General features: G+C 42.3%; 1 protein-coding gene across 2 annotated transcripts in view; it reads right to left on the bottom strand.

Annotated features, from left to right (window-relative positions):
* The window catches only part of LOC122563866 (flotillin-2-like), a 92,857-nt gene extending 72,054 nt beyond the window's left edge, over positions 1-20,803 (bottom strand). Inside the window, exon 1 of one of the 2 annotated variants that reach the window (XM_043718065.1) lies at positions 20,766-20,803. In XM_043718065.1, coding sequence (XP_043574000.1) covers positions 20,766-20,788 — 23 coding nt within the window. In that variant the 5' untranslated portion in view covers positions 20,789-20,803. Of the gene's footprint in view, positions 1-19,332; positions 19,391-20,765 lie in introns of those variants that run through there. The other variant, XM_043718064.1, reaches the window with a different exon arrangement.
* Between the last annotated feature and the right edge of the window lie 360 nt (positions 20,804-21,163).

Here is a 21,163-nt window from a genome sequence, read left to right as displayed (position 1 = left end):
CATGACCAGCAATGGTAGAGCTATTAAAATCAGAGATACGAGAGAAGCCAGAATTAGAGATATCCAGAGAACCTGGGGCCTTGCAGGACATAGGAAGGGGCAAGGCATGGGAGGGATTAGAAAGCAAGGATGTTAACGTCAGATTTGACATATTACTGGATCTGGAACCAATGTTGGATGTTTAGTACTTAGCGCAAATCAAAATACAGGCCACAGAATTTTGAATAAAGCTCAAAAGAGGCAGATTTTGAGAATCACTTATTTTTTTAAAAATGGATTCTTAAACAGCAGGCTACTTAAATAAAGGCTCATCCAATTTATTTTAGCTCAGCTTTTGATCATGCTAAATACTATCCCCACCTTTGCCTCTGAGCAGGAGTTTACTCTCTCTTTCACCTCCTTGAATGAAGTTGTGACTGACTTAACACTACAAGATCTAGATTGAATGCTGCAGCAAGATGTAATAATATCTCTCTCATTACTGTCATATGCCATGTATTTTCTTGCCTATTTCTCTACTGAAGCTCATACTCTTCTCTGCAGAGGCAGTGGTTAGAGAAAAGGGAAGATGCACTCACTACACATTCAACAGTTCAGATAAAAGTCCAGAACAGCACTTCAAATTACAGTGAAAAGTACTTTTGAACTGTCATCACTACTGTAATGCAAGAACTTACACCAGAGGTCAGGTGACATATAGTAAGATCCCACAAATAGGCTGCTTTGAGTGATTTTTGGATGAAGGATAAATACTGGTCAGCAGAACACGGCAAAATAGTAACATTAGGATTCGTAAAGCAGTTTTCTTTTTCAATGGGATGAAAGAGTCGCTGCATAAACCAGCATTTACTACCTGGGAGAAGGCAGCAGTTCGCCTTCCTGAACCACTGCAGTCCTTGGGGTTAGGCATACCCACAATGCTGTGAGGGAAGGGAGATCCAGGATCTTGACCCAGCAACAATAAAGGAGTGGCGTAATATATTTCTAAATCAGGACGGTGAGTGGCTTGGAGAAGTCACAGGGAGTGCTGTACTTAACCATTTGCTGCCCTTGCCTTCTAGATGACAGATGAGGATGTGACAAGTGCTGTTGACAGAGCCGTGATGTTTGTTAAACATCTATTCAACAACTTATCAGAAAGATGGCACCTCTCACTGCAATAATCTCTAAAATGTGACTCAATCAGGTTCCACTAACTAGACTCTACAACAAGATTAAGTTTCTTCTCCCAGTGGAGGGTATTCTCACATTTCAACCATCACAATGTCAAGGACCTGTTTTGTTAACGTGGAGACAAGTTCTCACTGGGTGCATCGGTTTAATGTACTGCCATTGATGGCTGAGGCCTGGATTCAAGAATGACCTTACTCAGGGTCACAGATTCCTGCAATGGACATCTGCACAGACCAAACCTGAAATGTAATTCTTTGGACACTTGGAATGGCGACATTCCCACAGGATAGCAGGATCTGGAGTGCAGCATTTACTTCCTAGGATGTATGCTACCATTTATTGCCCTGTTGAAACCCCTGCATTGAATTCAATAACAACTGGAATTAAAAGCTAGCCTAATGGCAACCCTATAATGATGGTTGATTGTTGTAAAAGCTCATCTAGTTCAGGAACATGGGGGAAGGAATTCTGCCACCCTTTCCTGGTCTACATGTAATTCCAGACCCACAGCAATGTCCAGAGCTTCAGGGCAATAAATGGCAGTACGCATCCCACAAGTGAACAAAAGGAAACTACTGCAAACAAGGTTTAGTTTAATGTGAAGGTGATAGTGTCATTGGGGTGCTGTGCCTTTTGCCCTCAATATCAAGTCTATTTTTGTGGAAGGTGTGCTACTGGAATATGGCAGAAATGTCACCAAAATTTCCCTCTGCAAATGCAAAGTAGATGAGGTCACAGACTTTGAACACCTGAGCTAGTTGCAAATGAAGTAATCCTATCCATTTGCATTAGGCAGGCACTAGTTTTTGGAGAGAAGGCAGGCCGTTTGTGCACCTTCTCAATAACAAACCCTTCAACGCAGAATCTGTGACTGACTGTTTCCACCTTTCCAAATAATTCCTCTTGGCTGCATACTGTCTTCAGTCACACCTTTCCCCCTCACCACCTTCATTCACCCAATGCTTTTGTGAAGTGTTTCTGGGTGATCAGATTCCTTCGTTCTCACGACTGTGCTAAGAGAACTGCATGCAAAACAACAGAAGGATTTATTTTCAAATACATTGAAGTCAAAACTAGGTTCTACTAAACAGTTACCCTCGACAGGTTGTGGAGCAATCCTAACCAACCTGTATGTCAGTATTTAGCAGAACTTCTCCGTAAACATTCAAACTTGGCAAGTTCAGCAATGAAAAGGTTAGAAATAGATTAAAGCATCCATGTTGAGGGAAGGTGGCAGGATTGGGAATGAAAAGGTCAACCTTTCAGTCACACCTACAATTGCTACTGAACACAATAGTTTTGCATGTCACCTGAGGAGTCAGTACCCATTTCCCTTTTTTTAAATAATCCCCAGAATGATACTACTACCTTGACGTTAAGTTGCAAGTCTAGGATGGAGAATTTTCTTTCTATTTATTTGTGGAATTCATGCAGCACCAACAGGTCAACACAATCTGTCCTCTGGGCAATTAGGGATGGACATTGCTGTGGGTCTGGAGTCACATGTGTGCCAGACCAGGTAAGGACTGCAGATTTTCTTCGCTAAACACAAAACTGATTCAGGCCCATTTCAATTTGAAAACTAACGATTCAGTCAAATGTGAAGGGACGGGGAAAACTGGGGAGATGAACAGACACCCTCTCCCTGAATATCTAATGTGCTAAAGTGTTTCTTAATTTTGTCAGCAATCCCCAAGGACAATAAGGGTTAGGCAATAAATGTTGGCTTGCCAGTGATGCCCACATCTCTCAAATGAATCAAAAAAGTCAAACTACCCAGGACAGGTGTGGCAAAGAGAGCTTTAAGCATCAAGTCATTTATAGCACAAAGAATTCAGTCAGTCCCATCAGCTTTCTTATCAAGCAATACAGTCAGTCCAGTTCCACACTGATACCCAAACTAGCCATTCTGAACACTTCAGACTGATGTTTGGTTCTTCTCATAGAAGTTAGATTAGAATTTGGCACTTGTAGGAGGCTTACCTAGGGGAAAAAAAAGTCATTTATTAGCCCTTTGAAATAAATTATTAATTTAAAAATGCAAAATACTGTGAATGCTAGCAATCTGAAGTAAAATCAAAAGTAAAATTCTGAGAAGTCATATTCAACTCTATGCGTTAACTCAGTTTCTCTTTCTATGGGTACCGCAAGACCTGATTATTTCCAACATCTGCTTTTATTACTAACGAACCAACCTTGGACAAACAGGCAGACATCTAAAAGGGAAGAGGCTAGGTCAGGTTGGTGTACTAGTATGAACAAAAAAGACTCTATGCCAAATCCCTTTCATTATTTGCTGCATTTCAGTTTCCGACCAACATCCTCCCCAACAAATATAATCTTATCCGCTAAAAGATATGCAATCTCAAACCAAATACAATATCACATAGTTGAGGTTTATAAGCAGATACTGCACCATAACAAACCAAAGTTATTTCAAAGCTAATCAGAATCAGTGTAATATCAGGAATGAGATTGATGGCAAGAAACACAAGAATGGTTGCTCAAATAGACGGGAATTATGAAAACAAATACTGGAGATCACAACAGGTCAGACAGCATTCAGAGACAGAGCAAGCTAACATTTTGAGTCTAGATGACTCTTTAGAGTTCTGAAGTCATCTAGACTTTGAAGCATTAGCTTGTTCTCTCTCCGTGGGTGCTGGCTGACCTGCTGTGATCTCCAGTGTTTCTTGTTTTCAACTGGAGGTCTGGATGGGTTGCAGAGAGCTTCACATACCACCTCACTGTGCTGGGGCAGAAAGTGGGCAAATGACTCATACCCTAATAGCCACTTCAACTATTTGAGATGGGCACTGACTCAAGGCATACAAAAAAATTCAGACCCCACTGCTGACTCCCAGATGTTCAACTGTTACCACATGACCCATAAGACAGAGGAGCAGAATTTAGGCCATTCAGCCCATCGGGTCTGCTCTGCCATTCAATCATGGCCGATACGTTTCTCAATCCGATTCTGCCCATAACCCTTGATACTCCCGAATCTATCTATCTCAGTCTAAAAGGTACTCAATCACCCGACCTCCACAGCCTTCTGTGGCAATGAATTCCACAGATTCCCCACTCTCTGGCTGAAGACGTTTCTCCTTATCTCCGTTCTAAAAGGCCTTCCCTTTATTCTAAGGCTGTGCCCTCAGGTCCTAGTCTCTCCTGCCAATGGAAACATCTTCCCAACATCCACTCTGTCCATTCAGTATTCTGTATGTTTGCAATTAGATCCCCCGTGCCCATCCTTCTAAACTTCATTCAGTATAGACCCAGAGTCCTCAAACATTTCTCATACGTTAAACTTTTCATTCCTGGGACTATTCTGGTGATCCTCCTCTGATCACGCTCCAGGGCCAGTACATCCTTCCTGAGATATGGGGACAAAACTGCACACGATGCTCCAAACATGGTCTGATCAGAGCCTTATAGAGCCTCAGAAGGAAACCCCTGTTTTTATATTCAAGTTCTCTCGACATAAATACCATCATTGCATTTGCCTTCCTAACTGACTCAACCTGCAAGTTTATCTTGAGAGAATCCTGGACTACAATTCCCAAGTCTCTTTGCACTTCAGACTTCTGAATTTCCTCCCCATTTAGAAAATAGTCCATGCCTCTATTCTTCCTACCGAAGTGCATGACCTCAGACTTTCCCATGTTGTACTCCATCTACCACATCTTTGCCTACTCTCCTAACCTGTCCAAATCCTTCTGCACTGAAAAATGTGTTGCTGGAAAAGCGCAGCAGGTCAGGCAGCATCCAAGGAGTAGGAGAATCGACATTTCGGGCATAAGCTCTTTTTCAGGAGTCCTTCTGCAGCCTCCCTTCCTCCTCAATGTTACCTGTCCCCCCCATCTATCTTTGTTACAATAGGAGTTAAGTGAAGAGATCACAGGGTGGAATTGAAACAACAAAGAAAGATCATGGCCCAATGGGCATGAATAATGGGAGAAACGAGGGAGAAAACTTAACCTTGGGGATGTGGCTTAAATGCAATTCCTAAGAGCAGACATGAACTTTCTACCAACAGCTTCTCACTAAACCTATTATTTCTCAAAATTCTAATTCTTGCAAGAAGCAAATGCCACTTTATATCTTGTTCAATTATGTGAGGTTTTCTAGCCATGTGCAAGGTTTAATGGGACGGAACTCAAATATACACAACTTTTAATATTTCTACTTCCCATTCAGACAGCGTGTGTAAATTGTCCAAATATCTCCCAGCTGAAAGAAACAACAGCTCTTATCACAAAAGTTAGATGAAGTCAGTATCTCAGATTTTTAACTAGCCCACATTTAATGGCTGAGTGAATTAAACCGTTTGCAGTTCCCAGACACCACACAAGATTAAAAGGGATTCACGTGGTTCCTTAAATTCCATCCCGAGGGGCAAGGAAACAAAACTGAGCTCAGACTTGATGGAATAAAGCCTTTATTTAGTCCTTTATAAAGCAGCTTTTCGAAGTGACCTGATTTTGCAGAAAGCGTTTATGCCAATCTTCAAGCATGTGACTTCTTTTGTGCAATATTCTTAATTTGCATTCTCCAACCACTTCCACTACTGAGGACAGGCTTGTAACCACCAGATTGCATCCCATGATTGCAAAAGCTCAAAATGTTCTCTTCGCATAAGTTGGGAATAAAAATTGATAATTAAAATGCTAGTCATTTTTCAAAGGAGTATATACACACCTACATGTTGTGCAAAAATTCCCAGTCACTTCACTGAAAAGCTCACACTCAGACTGTGAACAGAAATATTGACACAAAGGAACACCTGAACTTAAGCAACAGTGTACAGGGCGGGTGTAATGGACAGTGTGTGTTTGTCCGCAAGCCCAACCATAAAGGATCCCTTGCTTCCAATAGTTAACTCAATCCTTCACATAAACCCACACTTCTCCATCTTCACAAAGCAAAGGGACAATGTGGATATAGTAATGCAAGAGGAGCAGTGTGAAATATTGGACAAAATAATTGCAACCAGAGAGGAAGCGTTGGAGAAGTTGGAATCCTTGAAAATGGAGAAGTCACCACGGCTAGATGGATTGTTCCCTAGGATGCTGAAGGTGGTCAGGGAGGAAATAACAGATGCTCTGAGGATTATTTGCCAAACTCTACTAGACAGGTGAAGTCCCTGGAGGATTGGAGGAATACAAATCCAGCTCCGCTGTTTAAAAAGGGTACTGTGGAAATACCAAACAATTATAGGCCAATTAGTCTTACTTTGGTGGTGAGCAAATTGTTAGAATCAATCCCAAGAAATCAGATAAACTGTCACTTAGAAGGTATGGACTGGTCAGTAACATAGAGCACGGCTTTGTTAAGGAAAGATCATGCTTTACAAATTTGATTGAATTCTTTGTGGAAATGACAAGGAAGGTCAATAAAAGGTAGTGCAGTGGATGTTGTCCACATGGATTTTAGTAAGGCTTTTGACAAGGTCCCATGTGGCAGACTGTCAAAAACATAAACATCCATGGGATACAGAGTAATGTGTCATCTTGGATCCAAAATTGGCGTGGTAACAGGAAACAAAGGGTAATGGGATAACCGCCCTTGCAAATGGAAAGCTGTTTAAGGTGGTGTTCCATAGGGCTTGGTGATGGGACCCCTGCTGTTAGTTTTACACATTAACGATTTGGACTTGAATGCGAGGCACACAATTGGACAATGTGCAGACGACACTAAAATCAGCAATGTGGTGAATAACTGTAAGCTCCAAACTGATATCAATGGGTTGGAGGAGTGGGCAGCAAAGAGCCAGATGGAGACCAATGCTTATAAGAGAGGGGTAATGCATTTAGGAAGGCCGAACAGTAAAAAGGAATACAAAATAAATGGGAATATACTGAGAGGCGTAGATGAAGAGAGAGATCTTGCCATGTGAGTGCACAGGTCCCAAAAGGTAGCAATACAGTAGGTAAGGTTGTAAGGGCAGCATACGGAACACTTTCCTTCATTGGCAGAGGTACGGAATACAAAAGTAGGGATATGATCATGAAACTATACATTATACCGGTGAGCCACAATTAGAGTAATGTGCGCTGATCTGGTCACCACATTACAAGTACGAGGACATAACTTTTCTGGAGAGAAGGCACAGAAGATTTTACTGCAATGTTTCCAGGGCTGGAGAATTGCAGCTGCAGTTAGAGGCGGAGGGTGTTTTCCTTGGAAGAGAAAAGGCTGAGAGGCAACATGATTGGGGCATACAAAACTGTGAGGGGCAGAGAGAGAGTAAACAGGAGGAAGCGGTCTCCCTTGGCATAGAGATCAAAACCCAGGGGTCATTGATTCAAACTAAGTGGTAGAAGGATTTGGGGGGACGTTAGGAAAACCTTTTTACACAGAGGGCAGTGGGTATATAGAATTCACTGCCTCAGTTGGTGGTGGAGGCAGAGATCCCAGGATCCACCCTTAAATACTGCAAGGCTATGGGCCAAGCGCAGGAAGGTGGGACTAGAAAAGACATCTGGGTGTCTTTGGGTCAGTATGAACAAGCTGGGCCAAATGGCTTCCTTCTGTGCTGTATCATTTCTATGGTTCTAAATGTATGGTTGAAAACTAATTGTAGAGTTTCCTCTCCCTTTGATCTTGCAAAATAGATTAGAATTCAAGTTGACCTGTCAACAAACAGCCCTTCATATGCACCTCCTATCCAGGCAAGATCAACAATATCCAAGCTGTACTGAGCAGAGATCTGCTGCACTGTCACACCAACCCGACTCCCTGGGCATTGTTACACAGTGTCATATCATTCTTCTGATCGGGGGCCTCACTTAACTACATTTATATAGCAACTGCCCCAGCCTCAATAAATTTCTTTACAACCAATTAAGTACTTACAAAGTACTGTCATTCAGAGAAATGCACCAGCCAATCTGGGATAACATCCCACAAAACACAGAGGTACATTGCTTGAAACTTGAGAGATAAATATACTCCAGGATGCTGAGTGAACACGGCTCTTCCCCCTACCCCACCGCATTGCTTCTTTGGGTAATGCAACGGAAACTTCTACATTCACACAAAAGGAGAAGCACTCAGCCATTCACCCTGTTATCTGATAGGTACACCAGTGTGCTCAGTTTAGATAGTCATCCCTGCAAAGGGAGTTTGAGCCCACAACCTTCTTTCCAACTGGTGGGCACATCAGAGGTACAGAAACGAGCAGAAGGACAACACTGTTAAATATACCTGATAATGCGGGGAAAAAACAAATTGTTCACCGGATGACTTGAGGCTACAATGGAGTCAAAATTTACACCGAGAAATTTATATCAGGGAAGAGTAAAAAGCAGCTTCATTCAACAAATGGCTGAATATTTTGGGTGACTATTTTATTAAAAAATTGGCCTCAGACAGACAGCAATTTACTCAAATAATATAATACGGTGACATCACAGACACAATTCCCTAAACACTCAAATGGAGGAAGCCAGTTAATGGCAGACACTTCACAGTCTAGTAGAAAGACTGCCATCTCCACACCTTGGACACTGGAAGATGTTGAAACCTGTTCCAGTCCTTGCACTATACAATGCCGCTGCTGCTGTGGTTTCTGGTTGAGCGCAGTCAAAACAAAGATTGATTATTTAAACATCAGAATTGTCAGCAGGCATCCATTTCAGGTCTGCTTACAGATTTAAGATCCAAGACTGGGGAAGAGTATTTTCATGTAATGGACTTCAGTTTGCACACCAACCAGCATCTTCCCCAGCAGATTTTACTTCCTCTCACGAAGGTGCCAATCTTTTGCTGTGATATGATAACAATGAAAGCCAGAGTGCTATTTTTCAGAGCATAGTCTTTACAGCAAACACTCTCCAGCCATGCCTTCACAAGTGGGAAGAACATGGGGTTTGAAGTTTAACTCTTAGTTCAATAGGACAAAGTCAGTGATTTGCAGTTGGACTGCACATTTTATTAAAACGTACCAAGAAATATGCTCAAACAAAATCTGATAACAAGCCACATTAGATTATATACAGATTGAAGGGGAATAACTTGGTCAAACAGGCTGCTTCCTGATTTTTAGAGAGGGAATTCCAGAGCCTGGGAGCCATGGTGCCTGAAGGCGTTACAAATGAGAGAGCAATGAAAATCAGAGATGCTGAAGAGGCCAGTGTTAACAAAGTGCTGATATGTCTCAGCTCTGGGACTAAAGGAACTTAGAGACCGGAGAAAAAAGGCAGTAAGGATTTTGAAATCATAGAAGCCTCTCAGTGTGGAAACAGGCCTTTTGGCTCAACAAGTCCACACCGAATCTCCAAACAGTATCCCACCCAAACCCATTTCCCAAAGAGACCATAAGTTTAAAACCAAAGCATTTTTGACGCAGGAGTCAATGTTGGTCAGCCAACAGACAAATGGAACTTAGTGAGCTTGGATTATCTCAAGTTTTACAGTGAGTAGAAGGTGGGAAGCTAGCCTCAGGTATGTCAGAATAAAGTCTGGAAGTAGATTAGATTTTTTAGATTAGATTCCCTACAGTGTGGAAACAGGCCCTTCAGCCCAACAAATCCACACAGACCCTCTGAAGAGCAACTCACCCAAATCCCTTTTCCCTCTGACTAATGCCCCTAACACTATGAGAAGTTTACCATAGTTAATTCACCTAACCTGCACATCTTTGTGACTGTGGGAAAAAACCGGAGCACAACATGCAGACATGGGGAGAATGTGCAAACTCCACACAGACAGTTGCCTGAGACAGGAATTGAACCTGGGACCCTGGTGCTGTGAGGCAGCAGTACTAACCACGGAGCCACTGTGCCGCCCATAACAAAGACATGGATGGGATTTTCATTAGCAGCTGAACTGAGGCAGGAGCCAACCTGTTAATAAGTTTCATTGATGGTCATAGAGTCATAGATATGTACAGGACAGAAACAGACCCTTCAGTCCATGACGACCAGATATCCCAACCCAATCTAGTCCCACCTGCCAGCACCCAGCCCAGAGCCCTCCAAACCCTTCCTATTCATATACCCATGCAAATGCCTTTTAAATGCTGGAATTGTACCAGCCTCCACCACTTCCTTTGGCAGCTCATTCCATACACGTACCACCCTTTGAGTGAAAAGGTTGCCCCTTACGTCTTTTATATCTTTCCCCTCTCACCCTAAACCTATGCCCCTCTAGTTCTGGACTCCCCCACCCCAGGGAAAAGACTTTGTCTATTTACCCTATCCATGCCCCTCATAATTTTGTAAACCTCAATAAGGTCACCCCTCAGCCTCCGACGCTCCAAGGGTAAACAGCCCCAGCCTGCTCAGCCTCTCCCTGTAGATCAGATCCTCCAACCCTGGCAACATCCTTGTAAATCTCTTCTGAACCTTTTCAAGTTTCACAACATCCTTCCGATAGGTAGGAGACCAGAATTGTATGCAATATTCCATTTATCTGAATTAAACTCCATCTGCCACTTCTCAGCCCACTGGCCCATCTGATCAAGATCCCTTTGTAATCTGAGGTAACCTTCTTCACTGTCCACTACACCTCCAATTTTGGGGTCATCTGCAAACTTACTAACTGTACCTCTTATGCTCGCATCCAAATCATTTATGTAAACGACAAAAAGTAGAGGGCCCAGCACCAATTCTTGTGGCACTCCACTGGTCACAGGCCTCCAGTCTGAAAAACAACCCTCCACCACCACCCTGTCTTCTACCTTTGAGCCAGTTTTGTATCCATATGGCTAGTTCTCCCTGTATTCCATGTGATCTAACCTTGCTAACCAGTCTCCCATGGGAAACCTCGTTGAATGCCTTAGTGAAGATATGAAGCTCACCTTTGGGTCAAATATGACACCAAGGTCACAAACAAACAACCTGGCTCAATCTGAATACAGCTGCAAGGAGGGGTAATGGAACCAGTGACTCTGGAACACAGGTGTCAACTGTCCCAATACATACTGACGGAGAGTTCAGCTTAAAACATCTTTCTTGATTAAGAACCTATAGGTGGCAGAAATTTGATTTTAGGCATTATAAAAATAGCTAAGTAGCACACAGTTTTTAATGTAATAAGACATAGCTTACAAAACAAAACTTAACAGTCATAAGACATTAGGACAAGTGGCCTGACACTTGGTCAAAAGGAGGTCACATTTAAGAAAGGCTTTACAAGGAGGACAAAGCAGTAGAAAAGCATTGAGGATTACGGAGGGAATTACAGGGTTTAAGGCCTGGAAAGCTTATGTCATGACCACCATCGGTGAAGCCGTTGAAAGGAAAATCAAGCTTACGCAACAGCCATCAACAGTGGAAATCTCCACACATTAAAACGGTTTATTATTAATTGTGCGATTCAGTCAGTATGGAGAGGAAATTGCTCCATTCACAATGTATTTCCTGTTGGATCACATTCCTCTTTACTGCCCGCTGCAATATTCTCAACAGTTCCAATCATCTGAATTATTGCAAAACTTCCAAGGTCATGAATGAGCTTTCCCTGCTCTAATTTAAAAACTACATTTGGGCTCGAGTTTCACAATCTCAAATTAAAACAAAATAAGCAGCAGTTAAGAAATCAACTGCTTTTCAAGTGATCACAAAGCCAGTTTTCCAAACTTCGAAAAAATATGAAATGAGCAAACTTTTGCTTGTTTGTATTTAAGACTGAGATGAGAAGGAATCACTTCTCTCAAAGGGTAGTGAATCTGTGGAATTCTTTCCTGCAGAGGGCTGTCAAGGCCGTGGTGTCAATTACATTCAAGGATGATTTTAAATTAGTTAGCTAATCAACGTACTGCACAGTAAAATGGAGTGTAATGTTCCCTTTACACTGCCAACATAATGTGTACAAAGTTAAAAATCACAACACCAGGTTACAGTCCAACAGGTTTATTTGTTGGACTATAATCTGGTGTGCGAGTTTTAAACTTTGTACACCCCAGTCCAACACCGGCACCTCCAAATCATACATTATGTGTATGCACCATAATTCCCAAGTCCCACACCTGACTGCAACAATTCACTTCTCTGGTTTTCACACGACCTTCCCAATGGGGAAAAGATAGTGAAGTGGAGTTGAGTTATCAGTTCAGCCACGATCACATTGAGTGGCAGAGAAAACTCAATGGGCTGATTAGCCGACTGCTGCTATGCATCTTAGTCAGATGTTAAATCCAGTGTGCCTTTTAGAATGAAGGAAATTTTAACCCGTTGTATTATCAAGCTTGCAACCTTTGCAAGGATTCCCACATTGAAACTGCAACAAGCACTACAATGTCACAACAACACCAGCACTGCACAGAGTCATAAAGCACAGAAACAGATGGGACATTTTACAGGATAAATATGCCACGTTCTCAGGATAATGGCAAACACAATGAAGCACATTTAAAATGCAATATTAAGAATCACATCTGTGTGCTTTTACTACTTAGCTTCCTGAAAACTGTAGTTATATTGTTTCATTCCTGGAATATGGATTCCAATGCATTTCCCCAGAGGGTGACATCTTGTTTATGAGGTTGCAAGCATATCCATTTCTGCATGACTGTAATTTAGGCAAAGTCTTACGTGGAACTGAACGGCTATGTGGCATTTGCTCCAGGAACAAACATTGCATGGTGCAGTTGCAGAGTTTAAAAGTGCAAATACACTGAACTAGCCTCACTGTAACAGACACATTTTTGTAAAGATCAGATTACACCAGAGCTCTGGAAGTGAACAGCTGGGTGGGATTCAGCCCACACAGTGAGGATCCAGATCACACACAAGCCCGATCTCCATAATCTGTCCCAAAAAAAGTGCACTGCACTACAGAATGCATTCCTAAAATAGCAAGTCAGGCAAAGTCGAGAGAGAGCACAGTCCCAGTTCACCTGTGGATGTGAATCGCTCGAACACTCCATTACTACACAATGATTCATGTTTGGTTAGAATATGAGGACAAGACAGGGTTTCAAAACTTGTTGACTTTGGGACAGTGTATATACATTTTTATAGAGACACCTGCCATTGGGAAGGTTGTGTGAAGAGTAGAAAAGTTAGGTGTGGCCTCTGGAATAGAAGTGGTGAGGTGCCGGAAGACTGGAGGTTGGCAAACGTGGTGCCAGTGTTTAAGAAGGGTGGTAAGGACAAGCCAGGGAACTATAGACCGGTGAGCCTGACCTCGGTGGTGGGCAAGTTGTTGGAGGGAATCCTGAGGGATAGGATGTACATGTATTTGGAAAGGCAAGGACTGATTAGGGATAGGTCAACATGGCTTTGTGCGTGGGAAATCATGTCTCACAAACTTGATTGAGTTTTTTGAACAAGTAACAAAGAGAATTGATGAGGGCAGAACGGTAAATGTGATCTATATGGACTTCAGTAAGGTGTTCGACAAGGTTCCCCATGGGAGACTGATTAGCAAGGTTAGATCTCATGGAATACAGGGAGAACTCGCCATCTGGATACAGAACTGGCTCAAAGGCAGAAGACAGAGGGTGGTGGTGGAGGGATGTTTTTCAGACTGGAGGCCTGTGACCAGTGGAGTGCCACAAGGATCGGTGCTGAGCCCTCTACTTTTTGTCGTTTACATAAATAATTTGGATGTCAGCATAGGAGGTATAGTCAGTAAGTTTGCAGATGACACCAAAATAGAAGGTGTCGTTGACAGCGAAGAAGGTTACCTCAGATTACAAAGGGATCTAGATCAGATGGGCCAATGGGCTGAGGAGTGGCAAATGGAGTTTAATTCAGATGAATGCGAGGTACTGCATTTTGGGAAAGCAAATCAGGGCAGGACTTATACACTTAATGGTAAGGCCCTAGAGAATGTTGCTGAACAAAGAGACCTTGGAGTGCAAGTTCATAGCTCCTTGAAAGTGGAGTCGCAGGTAGATAGGATAGTGAAGAAGGCGTTTGGTATGCTTTCCTTTATTGGTCAGAGTATTGAGTACAGGAGTTGGGAGGTAATGTTGCAGCTGTACAGGACATTGGTTAGGCCACTGTTGGAATATTGTGTGCAATTCTGGTCTCCTTCCTATCGGAAAGATGTTGTGAAACTTGAGAGGGTTCAGAAAAGATTTACTAGGATGTTGCCAGGGTTGGAGGATTTGAGCTATGGGGAGAGGCTGAACAGGTTGGGTCTGTTTTCCCTGGAGCGAGGGAGGCTGAGGGGTGACCCATATAGAGGTTTACAAAATTATGAGGGGCATGGATAGGGTAAATAGACAAAGTATTTTCCCTGGTGTCGGGGAGTCCAGAACTAGAGGGCATAGGGTTAGGGTGAGAAGGGAAAGATATAAAAGAGACCTAAAGGGGAACTATTTCACGCAGAGGGTGGTAGGTGTATGGAATGAGCTTCCAGAGGAAGTGGTAGAGGCTGGTACAATTGCAACATTTAAAAGGCATTTGGATGGGTATATGAATAAGAAGGGTTTGGAGGGATATGGGCCTGGTGCTGGCAGGTGGGACTAGATTGGGTTGGGATATCTGATCGGCATGGACGGGTTGGACCGAAGGGTCTGTTTCCATGTTGTACATCTCTATGACTCTATGAAGACACATTATTTCGGCATTGCAGAGGCAGCATTACACTCCATCCAACTATGCTCTGATTGCAGTGATTTAGATTTTTAGAATCCCTAAAATATGGAAACAGACCCTTCGGCCCAACAAATCCACACCGATCCTCCAAAGAGTAACCCACCCAGACCCATTCCCCTACCCCATATTTACCCCTGTCTAATGCTCTTAAAACAACAGGCAATTTCACATGGCCAATTCACCTGACCTGTACATTTTTGGACTGTGGGAGGAAACTCACGCAGACACAGAGAGAATGTGCAAACTCTATACAGAGTCGCCAGAGGCTGGAATCGAACCCTTGGTACAAACAAAAGTTAGTGTATCCTGGAACCAGTATATTTTTGATGAACACAAAAATCCAAAACAATTCCGGAATGGGTTGCAAAGATTTATGTGGAATGTCTGACTGGGGGGTGATTGCAAACCTGTTAATAACAGAATGCAGATAATGTTATAAATCTAGTTAACTGAAGCTGCAATTCTTTTTGGAGGGCTTACCTTTGCGACCTAATGCAGATTCTGTCTTATTTCCAGTTCACACTGATCCATTCTAGCTTCCACCCAGCTTTCCTTGTCTAACTCACTATGGTAAACCCTCTATGTCCCTTCGAACCTGCTCCATTCTTTCACAGGATCATGGCTGATTCATCATACATCACAGCCACTTTCCTGCATTTTCCCCATTATCCTCTATTTCCCTCTTTCATTTTGTCCAGTTTCTCCTTAAATGCATTGTGATATTAAAGATAACTATATCTTAATATCCTACTCAAGTTGAAATTAATTTTCAATAACTTGCCAAGTTTCAAATACTGCTGAACAACTACTCTGGCACCGAAAATTAAACTTTAATAAGTATGGATTCTGATTCCTTTCAGTTTTAATTATTGGAGAGTCTGACCGATTGTAACAAGATTAAGGGAGAACAATAAACCTATCATTCTTTCTCTGTATTTCCCTTTCTCACCATCATTTTACAATTGAAAGAAATCTTATAATTTGCCCCTTCTGGATCAGAGTATTCCAGTCACGATTGGCTGAGGAAACAATGTCTCTCACCTATTTTACAGAGGTTTAAAGATTGCCCCATGCAGGACACTGCACTATTTCAGATTCTGAAAGACCATTACTAAGGTCCACTGAAAAGATTGTGGATAACAGTACATCTATGGAGCAGCAAACACTGATCCCTTCACTACTGACAGCAGAATGCAGGCCAGGAAATCAGCATTGTAACAAGTTGGTTTCTCATAACAGATTTCAACACAACTGATGTGGAAACATTGAGAAATTTGACAACTCCACATACCAGAGAATCTCCCAGGCCCATCCCAGCACCTTTACCTATTTAATTCCAGCTATCGTACTACACCAAGCACAGATTGGTAATTCATTAAAAAATGCATTTCCGAACATGGTTATATAAAAATAAACTGATGGTTTAGGATATGTCGCTTGTATTGTGTGGAAACGTCCCTCAACAATGTTCCCATGAAAACTGGCAACACAGTGGCTGTTCAATTCACCATGTCTCACAAAAGCTGTTCTAACCCCACTTACCAACACTTGGTCTGCAGTCTTGTAGGTTCCTGAACTTCAGATACAGATCCACATTCCTTGGCAATGAGTTGAGGGTTTCTGCCACAACCACCAAACTGGGCAGCAAATTCTAGACACCCGTCACTCTCTGGGTGAAAACAACTTTCCTTGTGTTCCCTAGAATCCTTCTACCAATCACCTTCAATCAGTGACTCCAGTGACTGTCCACTCTATTAAAGCCCCTCTATTTTGCAGACAATTAAGTTGCTGCTCAGAACTGAGGAGGTAAAGGAGAAAAGCTCCAGCCTAATCTAATTTTTGTAGAGCTGCAATTTTAAAGACTAGGCAACATTCTTGTAAACGTGCTTGAGAGACGCAATTATGTCCTACAGTATTGCGATGATCAGAACTGTATACAAAATTCCAGCAGTAGTTTAGTTCCAGTCTTACAAACCCGGTCTTGTATTTTATTAAAAATCACACCACCAGATTATAGTCCAATGGGTTTATTTGGAGGCACTAGCTTTCGGAGAGCTCTTCCTTCATCAGGTGGTTGTCTTGTATTTTTTGCGTATTTTCCCACAGATGAAGCTCATATAACTGTGTAGAGGGTAAAGGTCAACAGGTCATATATTTCAGAAGATCCTATATTTCAACTCTTAGTTATGAGAAGTTTGCTATTGCCAGCAAACTCTCCACCTTAGCACGGAGATGGATTTCTTATCCTTTTCTCCATGTGTACATGTTTCCCCCCATTCATCGCTGGAATATCTTCCAGTTCTGATCACAACTCCAACATTAACCCATCTGCTCTCAGCAATGTTACAGCATTCTTCAATTTGTTTCAAATCACTAGTAATCTCAGTTTTTCTATAACAAAAAGGAGTGAGGAATAGGTTTTGGGTTAGGAAAAGCATTTGCTGAAGGTGCCTGACGTAATGCTGAAGTTTGGAGGGAATTTTCAAAGTGGATGGTCAATGACTATCCGGATTCACTCACACATGGTGGTGTTAGAATGAGGACAACATGAAAAGTTTCTCTCAAATATTCTCAACAGTCAGTCAATAAGTTTACCATCCCCCATGGACTAGATGTGTGTATCAAGACCAGGAACTAGATTATGACAATGCCCATGTAACTAGATTCAGCAAGCTCAGGGAGAGGAAGAATAATCTTCTTGATATTTAATAGTCTACATCATTAAGAGCCAGCACTGGAAATGTCTCCTCTGAACAGTCAGAAACCTTTTAAATTGAGTTATTAAGACAGTTGGGACATCTGATGGGTAGCAATGCATTAGTGGAATTTAATTTATCGACGAGTCAGGCTAGCTCTCGTTTCTCAGAAAGAAAACTCATCCCATCATGTGTTGTTTCCAGAATAAATGTGCTTTCCATTTAGTTATCACAATCAGACAACATCCCAAACAAAAAAAAAAGTAGGATAATTTTATTAGAATGGTCTCATCCTCCTTATTTATTTACATCATGAGAATGAGCAAATATTTTAGCAGTTAGTTCCTCCCCAGGTTTGCCATTAACAGGAAGTGGAAATGTAAGAATAGACAACTGGTGGCAAACTGATACAAGACTAACGCCATGAAAGACTAGACTTCAAGGAGACAGAAGCAACCTTAGCTAACACACTAGGCCCAGCTCGCTAGCAAATTACCTTTGAGGTTTCAAGCACAGAATATCAGTGGTTTTTAAATCCTTCCATAGCATCTACCCTCTACTAATCCCACAACTGTCTAAGATATTTGCGCTTTGCCAACCTTGGTCTCTTCAACATACCCAACCTTTACTGCTCCAATATTGGTGGCTGTATCTTCGGCCATCTACAAAACTCTGGAATCCAGCTTGCTGTCCTCTTGAAATACTACTTAAATCTACCTCTTTAACCAAGTGACTGGTCACTTACACATTTCAGTAGAGCATATTGGAATATTTCACTATGTTCAAGGAGCACCGTGGGTGACATGGTGGCACAGTGGTTAGCACTGCTGCCTCACAGCGCCAGAGACCCGGGTTCAATTCCCGCCTCAGGCGACTCTCTGTGTGGAGTTTGCACATTCTCCCCACGTCTGCGTGGGTTTCCTCCGGGTGCTCCGGTTTCCTCCCACAATCCAAAAAAAATGCGCAAGTTAGGTGAATTGGCCATGCTAAATTGAATGGGTTGCGCTTCCGCGGGTCGGTGTGGACTTGTTGGGCCAAAGGGCCTGTTTCCACACTAAGTAATCTAATCTATAGAAATGTGGTAGTTGGATGGACCATGCTCCCTACATCTGTGCAACACGATTCCACAATTAAATCCACAAAGTTATAAGGCGAGATAGTCCCAGTTTCATCCACACACATTGCAGATCATGCAGGAAACATGACTGAAAAAGGTATATAAATAACCGTCTGATAATACAGAACTTAAAACAATACTAAAAAGGAAACAAGGAACCTCGCTATTTGCCTTGCATTCATTAGAACTAGAATATAAGAAACCAGACATGATAAAAGGACACCATTTTATACCATGTGAGAAAAGGGTGCTGAATTTTTGTGTCACCATAAGAATTATTAACTGTATCTTAATTCTCAGATCAGGCAGGTAGAGTCCAATTGGTCAAGGTGATGCAGAAACATGGAGAAAGTGCACTGTTTGTACAAATTCATTTTGCTTACAATAATAGGCCCTGTGCATTTATATAAATCTATAGATTCTAACACATCACACTGTGAATCCCACTGATGATCTTGAATTAGTCTCTGGTGTAACTATTGGCACATGCACACTCCCCTGGAATAAAATGGTGTTCCTCTGTTCAGATTGTTTTTTTCAATCTGGTCCTGATGAGTGCAAGTGACATTTTGTCTCCTTTAGGGAACGTTGTAAAAGTTAGATCAATAGAGAAGCACTCTCACCTAGACTGGAGGGAGAAATATGGTTATTACTTAAACATAAAACTCCACTGGGGACCAATTTGACTGTGACTGATTATGACAATGTAGTGAAGCCAGGGCAAGTTGAGAGTGCAAAGGTTACTCCAACTTCCAGAATCAAAGAAGTGGAAATTTCAATCATTCTTTACCTTCCTTAACCAGGCCCCTTCCCCAGGAGCCCTTATTCTTCATCATCGACTGTCCCAGCAAAGACACCTCAAAACACTAAGGGAATCAGAGAGCTTCCTTTATGCCAAACCTCTGCCTGAGCTGGCAAAATCGAGTCAATCATTTCTAGGACAGAGTGCACCAAATACTCCGATTCCTGAAAATAAAAGGCCCTTCCACATGGATCAAGTAAAGTTAATATGTCCAAACGCAGAGTGGTTATTATGCCAACTGACACTCAGCCAGAACACTGTTTCACTTCCACACCAAGTTGATTAATAACAGACTAAATTTCCGAACAGCTTAGTTTTTGCTTCAGACTTCCAACCTCCCAAACAAAACAACCCAAGGTCTTGGAGCAACATTGCTGTAAGTGTTTAGTTTTGATCTACATGGTTAAAATCATTCTCAAACTGTGTTCTTGGGGCCAGTGAACTAGGGATGAGACTCAAAAAAAAACATAGCAACTGTCTTTGATATTTTCTCAACCTACTTTTGACCCTGCTGCCCCTCTCAGTGGCTCAAACCTGCTCCAGACCCTGCAGCCCTCATCACCGCTACAATGTCCAATTCTGGCATCAACATATTTGTACTGCACCTCTCAGGACTCCAGAATCAAAGAATTCCTACAGTGAAAACTGGCCCAACAAGTCCACACATCCAACAAGTAACCCACCCAGACCCATTCCCCTAACCTATTACACTACATTTACCCTGGACTAATGCACCTAACCTACACCTCCTTGAACACTATGGGGTAATTTAGCATGACCAATTCACCTAACCTGCACATCTTTGGACTGTGGGAGGAAACCAGAGCACCCGGAGGAAACTCACGCAGACACCGGGAGAATGTCCACACAGACAGTTGCCAGAGGCTGGAATTGAACCTGGGTACCTGGCGCTGGGAGGCAGCAGGGCTAACCACTGAGCCACCATGCAACCCCCAGTTTCACAACCAAAGTATCTTCAAAGTTGTAATAAGAACACAAGAACAATATTTAGATCAAGTGGCCCATCAAGCCTGCTATACATTGCAATACTATCAAGACAGTCCTTATGCTCCAACTCGACGTTCCCATACCCTTCACATTCCCCTCAATTCCTACAAAGACTCAAAATCAGCCTTCTCCAAACATTAAAATTAGCAAACCACCCACAGTTCTCTGGGATAACAAATTCCAAGAATCACAATACCAGTAAAAAAAAATTCTCATCCCAGTCCTAAATTATTATCCCTTTAACTTGGAACTGTGCCCCATGTTCTCAAATCTCCAGTCTGAGGGAAACAACCTCTCAGTATTTGTCCTGTCAAACCCCTTCCGAGTCTTTTATATCTCTGAGATTGGCTGTCTTTCTCCAGAGGATACAGACCCAATTTACTCAACGTCTTATCATAGGACAAGCCTCTTACCCAGGGACTGATCTTCTGGACATTGAATTGACTATTTCCAGTGCAAGAATGGTGTATGTGCACCATCCAAAGGTTCATTTGTCAGCCACTGCTTCAGAGAACTTGTACTAGCTGTTCTTGTTACTGTACTCCATTGTCAGGCTGTGCCTCAAGCCTCCCTCAGACAGAATGGGAATCAAAGCCATGCTCTTGTTGTTATTCTAAATCACAAATAGACCATTGAGCCAGCCAAGCTAATGTGTAACTATCTTCATATCTAAGGGAGGAGATTGTAGACATGGAGACAATTTGCACACACCATTCCAGATGGGAGACAAAAGCTGTCAGTAAATAATAGGAATGTAGGATATGCTGAAGCCAACTTCCACATCACAAATTCTCAGAAAATGCAACAAGAT

The sequence above is a fragment of the Chiloscyllium plagiosum genome, chromosome 28 (assembly GCF_004010195.1).
Source record: "Chiloscyllium plagiosum isolate BGI_BamShark_2017 chromosome 28, ASM401019v2, whole genome shotgun sequence".
Lineage (NCBI taxonomy): Eukaryota > Metazoa > Chordata > Chondrichthyes > Orectolobiformes > Hemiscylliidae > Chiloscyllium > Chiloscyllium plagiosum.
This window is presented reverse-complemented; position numbering and strand designations above follow the sequence as displayed.